General features: G+C 42.6%; 1 protein-coding gene across 2 annotated transcripts in view; it reads right to left on the reverse strand.

The window, feature by feature from the left end:
• RAB2A (RAB2A, member RAS oncogene family) overlaps window positions 1-5113 on the reverse strand; it is a 41302-nt gene extending 36189 nt beyond the window's left edge. The window contains exons 1-2 of one of the 2 annotated variants that reach the window (XM_072328499.1): window positions 5082-5113; window positions 4746-4868 (exon numbers count right to left, since the gene is read on the reverse strand). In XM_072328499.1, the coding sequence (XP_072184600.1) occupies window positions 4746-4791 (46 nt within the window). In that variant the 5' untranslated portion in view covers window positions 4792-4868; window positions 5082-5113. Of the gene's footprint in view, window positions 1-4745; window positions 4869-5077 lie in introns of both variants that reach the window. The other variant, XM_072328500.1, reaches the window with a different exon arrangement.
• Window positions 5114-13093: the final 7980 nt, after the last annotated feature.

Below are 13093 nucleotides of genomic sequence, written 5' to 3' on the forward strand. Positions count from 1 at the left end.
TATTTTTCCAGCTCAGCAAAGTAGAGTTACATATGACTCTTCCAAAGGGCTAAGCATAATACGACATTAACTTAAAGCAAAGATTATCCTTAAACTCTCATCAGACAGATGTCTGACAGACAACTCTGTCATTAACAGATTTTTTTTCTTTTAAATAAAACCAATAGGAAGGAGGGATTACACAGCTTCAAACTGCTATTTACAAAGCAAAGGGACTTCATTTGCCGGGGATGAGAAAGGAAAATAACCTTCAAAACCCTTCAAGATGGCTATATGTACTTGTGGAAAGCAGTACTGTAAAGATGGCTATTTAACTCAATGCTTAAAAAAAATGCTGTATATTATTTACAGCGATGCATCTGAAGGCAATAATGCAACTTTTCATTTCTATATTAAAACACAGTACAGATCAACAAACTGAAAGGAACATTCAGCTTTGTCCCATTCCTTGTTGCGTGGCACAACTCAACTGCTAGCTCTACAGGTTTTAAAAACAGAAATGATTTCTAACAGAACTACACAAGGTTGTAGTTTGTGATCCACATCATCCCTACAGACTTAGAAAACTGCCAGTCATTCAATTAAAACAACTTGAACAAGACCTTTTTACTAAATGAACATCAGAATTAGTATGAGAGCAAACAGTAATAGACTGCACAAGTGTGCTTACAGTTTGCTATTTCTAGTTAACCACTTCTAAGAATCTAAGATGTACTTATACAACACCTAATACCTACATTATCAGGATCAAAGTGTCATCAAAAGCATCTCAAGGAAAGATGTAAGTAGCATAGGTTCAGTTTCCTGATTTGCAGTACGAAGAACTTCTCAGACTACCATGAATTGCTCACATCAGCTCTAGGGTGATGAAAACATGGTTAGTTAAGAACTATTGTAACATATCTATAGAAATTAAGGGCAAGAGGCTTCTGCCTTGTATAATGCCATGAAAGTAACAGCTATCCTAGAATAAAGTGCAGTGACACTGGAAACACTTCACTAAGAGATGAGAAAATAAAGTCAATTCACTTCAACATTTGAGAATCTCATGGACAAGTGAAACAGCAGACGTTCTAGAGTAAAGCAAGCTGTTCAGGTAAGGAAAGAGAGATCATAAAGCAATCCTACTTTGTCTCATCCTTGCCTAGTAAGAACAACTGAGATACCCTTGGTTTATAGGTAGCAATTATGTACTGAATTTGGAAGGCAACTCAAAGCTCATTACACTAGAAACTCTGAGGATTGCTGAACTAACCCATCAAAGAAAAGAGGAAGACAGACGCACTCATGGAAGATGCAGTAACGTTGATCATACACAGACATTTAGATGGAATACAACTGACAAATTATGTTGGCAGCAAGAAATCTGACCATTGCAAAACTGATATTTCAGGCACGCTAAAGTTTTGTAACAGTCTTTAATGGAAACTACTAAACATACTCTAATATCAGAAAATCCTACTTAGTGCCAGGGGGGAAATTCAGCCCTACTATTTACAGACATCTTATGCATCATTTTCTTCCCATATGGTAATACATTACTGGTAACAAAGACATGTAAGCTGTAAAGGAGATTTCACTGTCATCCAGAAGAACTTCTGAGAAGAACAGGAAGACTTTCAGTTAATAACTGCAAAAACTGGCAACCCTTGTGTGCTAAGAGAGTTCACCCTGACTCAAAGTCCACCTAAACTTCAGCTGATGGCCAAAAACAGATGTGTAGGAAAGTGCAGAGGAACACACCACCTCCTGCTGGCAGCCAAACCAAAAAATACCCCATCAATCCCAATACAAAGGTCTCAAGAGTAAGGCCCAAGCAGAATTCTCTACATATGCTCTTAAGCACATTTGCAAACTCCCATGTTTAGGAAATATCCAGACCAAAAGACTTCTCCTGATAACTCTAAAAGCAGCCAGTATTCCTTAAGACCTGCATTTTTCTCTTGAAGACACTAACACTGAAATTCTACAGCTGCTGCCCCACTGATACAATGAAAAAACGTGTAGATTCATAACAATGATGTCTGAAGACCTTAGGAACAGCCATGGTATTTCAGGTTCTTCCCACAACAACCCCAAATCACACTTTCTCCAACTAAAAATAAATAATTAAATAATGTAACATTCACAATAGAATCAAGCCCGTGTTCATAAAGCTACAGTGCTTGAAGTACCAGCAGAAAACAAGCCACTGAATGTCGATGAAAGCTGAGACAGTGGAGGTTTAGGTTGGATACCAGGATGAAGTTTTTCACACAGAGGGTGGTAACATGCTGTAACAGTCTGCACAAAGAGGTTGTGGATGTCTCATGCCTGCAGGCATTCAAGGCCAGGCTGGACATGGCTCTGGGCAGCCTGGTCTGGTGGTTGGTGACCCTGCACATAGCAGGGGTGTTGAAACCAGATCACCATTGCAGCCCTTTTCAACCCAGGCCATTCTATGGTTCTATGAATAACAGAGTAAGCAAAGTGACAAGATCTCTTGAGCAAAAGGCAGTGTTGCACAGTCAGTTCCTGTGGCTGTCATTTTAAGAGGCTGAGATCATGCTGAATTCCTGTGTTTAAGTAGATGAAAGCACCAGGAATCACAATTTGGAGAAGACACAAGCAGGTGCCTTGTATAACTGCAGGTTTTTAGGTTGTTTTGTTTTTGGCTTGCATAACCCACTTTGCTTTGTAGTGCTGAAAAAGAATATGAGCTAAATGTTAAAATCTGTCCTTGGTTGCTGCTGTCTTACTTTTCTCCTACAGTTTGTTTACAACCAATTGCTGAGTCACCAAGCAGTTGATCCACTTCCAAAGACACTCAAGTCTCAGAGATGGATTTCCATACTGCTGTGAAAATTACATGGCATGCAAGGCCCTGTGACAAAACACCACTGGAACAGATCGAGATAGCCCTCATCCATTGTTAAATTCCATAATCAGAGCTACCAGTTCAACTGTCTTTGACTGAGTTAACAGTAGCAATATCACAGCGCTTTTGACAAGAAACAACTGCACAACATGAATTGTCTCTTCAGTACTAGCTATGTTCAGATCTCTGATGAGTCTTTCAGAATTCGAATGAAAGCAAAAGCAACTTTCTGCTACTGGCATATTTCATTTTCCTCAAAAACGATCACTGCATTGGATTTAATTAGCTTCCTGTAGCCACTCTGAATAAAAACCAAAGAAACTAAAAAAAACAAACCCCCAAACAAATAAACCACAAATCCAACAATAAAACAAACAAAAGATAAATCTGTGACATGTTTCCCCTTATTTCCCATATCTCCCTTCTCTATCTTACTACATCCATATTTGGCTCTCGAGAAGCTGAAACAAGAGACAGGAGTGACACACATCAATTCTGCATTTCTCATTTCAAGCAACTGAATTGCAGCACAGACCGCTGCACTATGCAAAGTTCATTCTAAAAATTCAATCAGCATACAATCAATATACCAAAGCAATTGTTTGCTGCCTTCCCTACCACTTCAGCAATCACAGCTGTAGAAATGCAGCACAACTGATCACCGGTTCCGAAGCGCCATCACTCTGAACTCTGCATCACTATTCTGCATTCTCCTGGGAAGACAAACTTGCTTCTTCACCTGAAGCTGCCCAGGTATTCTCCCGTCCTTTGGGTTAATGAACTGTCACTCGCTTAAAGACTCAAGAAAAAAAACCTGGATTTTCACTTATCTCAAACCTAACGTTTCCAAAATGGTAGTTAAAACTGGGATACCTCACTTAACAGACATTTGTACTACAGCTTCTAATTGCACCAGCCCAAAAAATGCTTGCAGAGTTCAAAAACAGATTTAAAAAAAAAATGGAAAAAAAAACCCTCTAAAAATGTAGTAATTGCAACCAGTATATTTAATAACCTCACATGTAACACATCTGCTATGTTTAATTACACTCTACCTACAACATGGCTCACGAAGTACAATTATGGAAGTATCCCTGCAAGAATATCTAAGATGATGTCTGCGTCATACAAGGTACTAAAGCAGGCATTTACTCAGGTATGAGGAAAACAACAAGGAAGATGTATGATGCGCAGGCACAACATCTAACTATGTTAGTTGCCTCCCCCTGACAACAGCTGGAATGGAAACTACCTACATCCACCCCGTGCCAAGGGCACACAGAATACACCGGGTAAGAGGCATCAGACAGCAGTTTCTATCAGCGTATGGTTATGCCCGCAGCAACAGTATGCAGGGTTATTCGCTACGTGGCAGTGACAACCAGCACACCGCAAGTTTCTACGAAGGATGAGAGAGGGGATGAGACCGACGCAACGCACAGCACCAGCGGACCAAAAAAAAAACCAACAAAAATCGCGTAAATCGAAAAAGAAACAAAGCTTTCCGTTTCCCTCCGGCAGCACGCTGTCACACCTTAACGGGCCTCCCAGCATCTGCAGCCGGGGTCGGCACCGCCGCGGCCCACACGGAAGGCACGGCGCGGCGGCCTCCGAGGCCCGCCCGCAGGCGGGGACGGCGTCCAGGCGCCGGCCCCGCGGTGACAGCCGCTCCCCGGCCCCGCCGGATGCCGCAGGCAACGCCGGAGAGACGGCGGCGGGCCCCGAGGCCGCGCGGCGGGCGGAGGCCCCGGGCGGGGCCGGTGGCAGGGGCGGGGAGCCGCCTCCCCGCGCGCAGCCACCACGTCGGCGACGCCAGCACTGCGGAAATGGGAACGGGGGAGCCGGGCCCCGCGCTCGCTCCGCCCGCCCCCGGGCTCCCTCCGCTTACCTGTGTCCCCGATGATGATGTACTTGAAGAGATACGCGTAGGCCATGGCCGCCCGCTGCCGCCTCTCGCTCGCTCCTTCGTGACGTGCGCGCTCTCCCCCCGCCCCCGCTGGCCGGGATCGCGCTGCGGAGAGTTCGAAACGGTTAACGGCCGCTCCCTCCGACCTCCGCCCCGCCGCCTCCCGCCCCTATCGGCCGCTCTCTCTCTCGCTCGCTGCTCCTCTCCCGCCGCTCCCCGAGGCGCCCGGGATGGACGCGGCGGCGTTCGGAAGCGCGGGGCGAGAACAATAACAGGCGCCGAGCGGCCCGGAGCCCTCCGGCAACGTCACGCACCAACCTCCTCGCCTGGCCCCGCCCCCGACCCGGAAGTGCTGAGGTAGCCGCGGGGGCGCGCGGGGGCGCGCGGCCGCCTCCCGACGGCGTGGAGGGCGGAGCTCAGCGGCGCGCACCGCCCCCTCCGGGGTGGAGCCGCTGCGTTCCTATTGCGGGGTGCTGAGGGGTGGGATTGTGCCTCGGGGAGGGAGACCGGGAGAAAGAGGGTGGTGATGTCTGTAGGCACAGCTGCCTAAAGTTGTGGGTGCCCCTTGGGTGTGCTTCAGATCAGGCTGGATGGGGCTCTGGGCAGCTGAGCTGGTGCCTGATGCAGTGGTTGGCAACACTGCCTGTGGCAGGAGGTCAGAACTAGGTGGTCTTTGAGGTCACTTCCAACCTAAGCCGTTTTGTAGGAGAGACTTAGGGAACTGGGTCTGTTTAGCCTTGAGAAAAGAAGGCTGAGAGGGGACTTGATCCAGGTTTATAAATACCTGAAGTGTGGGAGCCATAGTGGCGAGGCTGGTCTGTTTTCAGTAGTGCGTGGGGACAGGACTAGGGGAAATGGGCTGAAACTTCAGCATAGGAAGTTCCGCACGAATGTGCGCAAGAACTTCTTTACAGAGAGGGTGACGGAGCACTGGAACAGGCTGCCCAGGGGGGTGGTGGAGTCTCCTTCTCTGGAGATATTCAAGACCCGCCTGGACGCCTACCTGTGCGACGTGGTGTAGGGAGCCTGCTTTGGCAGGGGGGTTGGACTCGATGATCTCTAGAGGTCCCTTCCAACCCCTACAATTCTGTGATTCATGCAAACTGGAACACTAATGAATAACTCTACACTGGTTTGTTTTCCTTATATACCGTCTTTGAGTTCTGGCTTGGGAAAAGCTTTTTATTTTCTTTTGTCTTTCCATATCAAGCTGTAGGCAGTCAGCCGGCAAGGTATCCCAAATTGTGAACAGCTGTTAAAGGCTCGGGGTTACAAAGGCCCAATGTGTTGAAAGAAACTTCAAGGTCTTCCTAATTCAGCGCTGCTCTATGGAGCAATCTGTGTACCCAGAACTTTGGCCCCTGAGCTGGCACAGTGGCTTGGCACCTGGGCTGGTTCCACGCTGAGGCTGCATCAGGTGCTGAGGGAAGGGCTGTTGTCTGTAGACATGGCTGATGAAACTTGAGTTGGTTAATTGGTATGAATTGGTGGACCTGTTGAAGAGCCACTGACATTTTCTTCTCATGGGCTCACAGATCTGCCTTCCTGGCTGTACCAGTCCAGTAGCTTTTAACCTTATAAAGACTTTAACATGTAATGAGTCAGGTCAGGAAGTTGGACAGCACTGACTTCCGTCGTTTCTATGAGCTGTGTGACTAACTTACTCTTAAAAACCCTCAATAAAGCTGATTGCACAGTGTCCCAAATCCTGTTTCCATATTGAGTGATACTGATTTTCCCCACAGTTAAGCTTTTTTCTTTTAGTCTTCCCTTTACATACAAATTATATCTACTTCTATGCATGAAAAATGTGTTCCTTTGCCAGACTTCTTTCTCACTGTTTTTTTCCTCCTCTGTACTTATGTTCTTTTTCCAATACTATCAGCCATTCAGATGGATTTTGAGTCTTAGTGTGAGCCCTCTTTTGCCAGAGCCTCTCCCTTGGCTGACAGGATTAAGGAGACCTGGGTGTCTCGTGTCACCTTCTCTATCTCCTCCAGAGTCTTGTCCCCTCATGACAGCTCCAAGCCTCCTTTTGCATTAGGGAATTCCACATTGCTGAACCATAAGAAGTATTTATTACTCGAAGGACTGGTCAAGCCTTGGCAATCATCTCTACATCCCTGTGTTGTAATATTTAAGGATATTTACCTCACTGTTTGGATCTGCTCTCAATATCCCATTTCTGTGATCTTCTGGTTTGATGCGAGGCAACATTGACTTGAACTGACTAAATAAAATCCCATCAGGAAATGAAATTACCATTCTATAGAACTGCAGATTGCTGATGGGCAGAAAATGCAGAGGCTACAGGATTTCTAGTGAAACACTCTTGCTTAAACATTTTAGAGTGAGGCCTCCCTTCCTGTTTCTGCTTTGGCAGCTGGTAAGGCAGAGAGGTAACTATCCGGAGCAACCCATGGGACCTAATTGCTATTTGGCTCTGTTCAGCAGCTGCACAACAACTAGACAGACAGACCACTTATGGTTGTCCAGTCACCTGAAATGCTTTAAAAGTTTCACATGTGCACATTCACAAAATGTTTCAGTCACTTACAATGCTGCTGGTGGCATACTGATAGGATCAGTTTTAGGTAGAGGCTTAAAAGGATCATAGAATCACAAAATCATAGAATGGTTTGAGTTGGAAGGGACCTTTAAGATCATGTAGTTCCAACCCCCTGTTACAGGCAGGGATACTTCCCTCTAGACCAAATTGATCACAGTCCCATCTAGCCTGGCCTTGTGCTTCCAGGGAGGAGCATTCACAGCCTCGCTGGGCAACCTGCTCCAGTGTCTCACCACCCTCACAGTAAAGAATTTCTTCCTAATATCTACTCTAAACCTACACTCCTGCAGTTTAAATCTTTTGTCCTGTTGCTACATACCCTTATAAAAAGCCCCTCCCAGCTTTTCTCTAGGCCTCTTCAGGTGCAGCGATGCTGCTATAAGATCTCCTTGGAACCTTCTCTTCTCCAAACTGAAGAGCCCCAGTCAGTTTTACATTGAATTTCTGACATTTATCATTGTGCAAATGTACTTGAGATTTATACCAAAGCCTTAGGATTTGCAGAGTCTTGACTACTACTAATAATATTTAGGAAAGAGCCATGGAGGCATTCAGAGACCTGGGTACTCTGCAAAACATTAGACAATTTATTATTATTTTTTTTTTTAATGGGAACTAGAACAAAAACCAAACCCTGGAATAACATTTCAATAGAACCACACTGTAACTACAATCTGCGCTGTACTATCATGCAACTGCTAGAAATCATTCTCTGCTTGCTATCTGATTTACCTTAATTTTTAAAAGTTATTTATTTTTGGTGTGCAGGTGCTGAGTAGAAAATGTTATTTTCCAGTGTCTGGAATTTATCTGTATATACATTTTCTAAATCGCAACTTCATGCTATTTTTTTAATCTTATTTGTGATATTTACTCGTTAATTTTTGGAGGATTATGTTTGTATTTTGTTTAAGTAACGGGGCAATATGTAGCACGCTTTACATATCGTAAATGCTGAGAATGGGACCACGCCTCATCTGGAACTCTATAGAACAGATCCTGTGGGAAGTCAATCAAAGTGATATAAATTTCAAAGAAAACCTGCCTTTGAAAGATACAATTTTCTACCTGTTAAGCATTAAAAGTGAAGCTTCTTAGCCATCAAATTTTTACTGTGATTTGTGAAGGATATGGTTTCAGATCCTTTAAATTCTAATGTAGAATCCCTTTTAGATATTGTTTAGATAAGGCACTATAGAGATGATCTGGCCTATTAATAAATGCTTCGAAACTGTTGTAAGATTATCATTAATTTAATGGCATAGAGAAAGGTTTGTCAGCTGACCACTGTAGTACTTTTTCCTTCCACTTTAAGGTTTTGAGATTCTAGTACTGTGTCAGATTAGTAACACTTTTCTCTGTCCAAACCTGTGAACTGAAGTAATGGCAGAAGACACTGCAGTGCCTTTGATGTGCAGTACCAAGCAGTAGCATTTACTGATTTGTTGTTGTCTCTGAAATTATAAGCAATTTACTGTCATAGTGGATTATCACAACAGGTTAGATTTTTTGAATGTGTTTGTCTATAATATCTTTAGCTGGGTTTGCTAATAGAAGCATTTTCTATGCTCAGGTATGTTCCTGAGATGTGGGATCAGTTCTCATTTGCGGCCAGAGAGTTGCTGTAGTTGCTTAGTATTTTTTCCATTTTTATTTTTTCCTTAAAAATCTTTTGGAGGAAGAAATCATCTTTCTGAAGCCACCTTTAGATTTCTGATCCATTCACTGCTGATTGAGTGTTCTTCGCCTGGAGCACTTCACAGTGATCATGTGGAAGTCAAGCTACATCCTTGAATTCACATAGCTGAGTCCAATGATCAAATTTCATTTTCCCCTCCCTTTGCAAGGATTTTGGTAGCGAGAGCTTCTCATTTGTTGCTTGCATTTGGTTTCATTTAATGAGAGATTCTCAGCAGCTTCAACAACGGTTAACATACTCATACTCTTCAAGTCCTGCAGACTGAACTCTGTGTTCCCCTTGTTAGGTCAATCTAACAGGTTGTTGTGTGTCTTGAATATGCAGTTTTATGCAGATTTCTTGTATGCACTGAAAGAATGAAGCAGAGTAGTCTCTTAATATCCATCCCTCAGGTTTCACAGTATGATCCTCACTTCTGGAACTGCAATATAACATTGACTTTCACAGCTTTTCTGATTTTTGCTTTTGAGGAAGTGAGAATGGATTAACAGTGAAACGATGCAAATCTGCACTCTGACTGGCTTGCTAGTTATGTAACTTATAGAAAACACAACACTAGAATCTCTAGTTTTTACACCACTTAGACGCAAAGCACAGGAGGAAGCAGAGACCATACACAGAGAGCAGCAGGTAGAGGAGGGGCAGAGCAACGGGCATCTGCTGCACCCTGGGACAGGTGGTCTGGAGCAAATAAATGGGTCGTTTTGACATTCTTAGTCAGGTATGAGGAAGATGAGTGCAGGGAATAGAAAGCGCAGAGATATCTGGACTGAGAATCATTGAATCATTAAAGCTGGAAAAGACCTCTAAGATCACCTAATTGAACTATCAATGCACCACCACTATATCCACTAAACTGTGTCTCTCCACATCACCTCCAGGGACAGTGACTCCACCACCCTGAATTTGGGCTTTGGAATGAAAAAGGATTTGGTGCAATGTAAGAAGCACCTACAACAAGATAAGAAGCTTGGAAAGCCAGTGTTCCTAGAGGCCCTTTCTTAGAGGTTTCTGGAGTGGAGAAATGGGAAAGTGGGGAGTGGATTTCCAAGCAGATAACACAGAAATATGTGCTTGTGAGGGATGTGGGCACAGCTCAACCTCTGAGGGTCCTATTCCAAACCACTCACGCCATTATTTCAGTTAATGGCTGCAGCGTCTGCACAAAGGTTTCACCACCAGCTTCTGCAGCCACTGTTTTGCTTTTAGAGATACAGCAGTTCAACTGCAGGTCAAGTTGTATGGTTTAAACAAACAAACAAACAAACAAACAAACAAAGTTAAACTGTTGCTTTTGATCTGGTAAAAAACAAAAGTTTGCAAATGCTTATTTAAAATAGCATAGTATTTAAGTAACATCTTTAGATAATACAACGAAAGGGAAGAGTGCAGTTCTTCAATTTTGCAGCTGCATTCACATTTTGGGTTTTCAAACATACGTATGGAAATATTTACATGAATTCTGCTTTATCCCTGTGTATTTACTAATGGCCTTTGCCACTGTTATCATTATACCCTGCTTTTCCTTGTGAATAACCTTGTTTTCTGCTGCCTTGATGCAAACCGTTTGATAAAACAGCGCTTTTCCCATAAAAAGTAGGAAAACAAAAGGATCCTTGAAATAACCTCGAATGGCTAACAAACGAACTGAGAAAATACGCTGAGTCTTTTTTTCTGTTCTTAGGAGCTTTAGCAAATGTGTGCTCACAACAAAATTCACAAGGGCATCAAGTATTAGTGCTGCACAGGCAATATCAGATCCATGCAGAAGTCTACATGAACGGACATCTTCGAAGATTTTTTGACTTCAGAGACATATTTGTTTCTTAATTTCCTTTAGATCTCTATAAGCAATTGTTTTGACAGTGGCTAAATCCAAAGAAAACAGAAGGTATTAAAGAGATGTTGCACAGGCTCACAGGAACCTTCCTGTGTACTAATGGTGAGAAGTGAGGCAACTTTAAGGAAATCGGTTTCATTCAAAAGGAATAGGACTGAACAAGTTCAGTCACATTTTGTTTTTCAGACTGAAAACATCATTTTGGTCTGAAACCCTTAAAAAGCAGGGCTTTTTTGTGTTTCACAGTATCACAGTATCGTGCGAGCTGGATTTGTGTTTGGAGTTTGTTTGTGTTCTGCTTTTGTTTTTGCTTATTTCCCCTCAAAATATGAATTATTTTCTTTTTCTGATACCACTACTGACATTTTTTTTTGTTGTTGTTCCTGTAGAAAGTAAAGAACTATCTAAGATTCTGGAAGCCAGCAAAATTGCTGAAGGATTTGAGGTAAGGAAGTCTCAGGATCAGAGTAACAGAAATGATTGCTTTCCATCTAGATACTAGGGATAGCCTACCCTGCATTTTTGTCTGAGAGGTATAGTAGAAAAGTCTGTTAATTCTAACTAAAATGCTTGCGGCTGAATCATAGCTATGATGATGCTAAAAGGTTGCAAGTTCCTACTGAAATTGTTTAAAACTTGACAAACCAAAATAATATGAATAACAAATATAATTGCTTTTCTTATTTGCCATGTATTTCAACAAGGAGGCATTTCTCTTAAGTGTTTTAAACCAGGAGATATTTTCCTTTAACAAATACATGCATAGGCTCTCTTTTCATTCAGCCCTTATTGATGTGGATGGCAGCACATGCTTCTGCATGTATTTTCCTTCATTGGACTGACTCTGTGTTTTAGAATTTGAGCTGTTTTAAGGTCACTTTAGCTCAGCTTCCCTTCCTTTTCTCAGGTTGTGAAGGTCACACCAAAGCTGTTATTGTCCACATGTGCTCTTTGATTGTAGCCTTACCTTGTGAGCTAGAGAGTCTTTAATTTCACAGAGCAGGCAATAGTCAAATATCATTTTTTTTTGTATTTGTTAAGGTTCCTGTATCACTGTCTATTCATATGCTGACTGAGAGAGGTAAACAGTATATCCTACAATTGCAAAACAAAATGAAACAAAGCAAAGACCAGCAACCCAACAGAATGAATCTTAGTGGGACAAAAAAAAAAAACAACAACCCAGAACACTTTACTTTGCATTCATTTCAGATGGTGAATTATTAGGTGTTAAATATATAATTTTGGATTAGTAAATGCATGACTTCTCTCTGTAGCAAATATTTGCACATTTGTCTTGTTGCTGTGAACACAAGATGCCAAGTAGTACAAAAATTTGTCTAGGATTCTGCGTTATGTTTCATGGCAGTAACTGTAGAAAGAAAGTAATTCTCCCAGCATCAAGGTCTGGTTTATTTCCATAAGATTTCTCTATGAAGATGATTTTTTTCCCTTATTGCTCTTTAATTTACTTCCATACCACTTTAAAGAGAGATTCTTCAAGTCTTCATTTCTAGTCCAAAAACATGAAGGATTGTGTCACATTTTCTCTTAATGAAGCTCGTCTGATAAAAATAAGTTCAGACAATATAGCTAGCCACCGTAATTATATCTTTTAAGACTTGTTTTGTTTTTACAGCCTTTGTCTCATCATAATTAACTTACATAGACAATACTTGCAGATTGTGGCCACGTAAGTCCTTATCACTGTAAGGCTCACTCAATGGTATGTTGGCAGCCTTCCTTTTCAAACACAGCTCTAATATGTGGCAGTTTTTTCCTGGTAGGTTTCTCACTCCTATATGTATTTTATATTTACATGTATTTTATGTTTTCTTCAGAGTGATCTTCTTTTCTTGATATGGTAAAAAAGAAAAAGAAGAAAGTAAGATAATTGACAAAATGGGTGTTCTCATGTTTTCAAATGGTAAGAAGGCTAGTCTGTTGGATGAACTCCTTGGTGCTGTCGGGGTAGAAAAGACTGTGTAGTATTCCTCAGTATGAACTCAAAGTGTTTTGCTAACTATGTGAATTAATTTTTGTATGGGAGATTGGTAATCACAGCCTGAACCTCTGATTAATCAACTGAGGCAAGTGTGGGGTCAGCTGTGGGAGCACAGGTGAGAGTGATGTAGCTGTGCTCCTGGAAGGGGTGGAGCTCGACTCCATCCCCTCTGAGACCTCATTTAAGGGCTGACTCCCACTGAGGCAGCATCTCTCGG

The sequence above is a fragment of the Excalfactoria chinensis genome, chromosome 2, assembly GCF_039878825.1.
Source record: "Excalfactoria chinensis isolate bCotChi1 chromosome 2, bCotChi1.hap2, whole genome shotgun sequence".
In the NCBI taxonomy this organism is placed as follows: Eukaryota; Metazoa; Chordata; class Aves; order Galliformes; family Phasianidae; genus Excalfactoria; species Excalfactoria chinensis.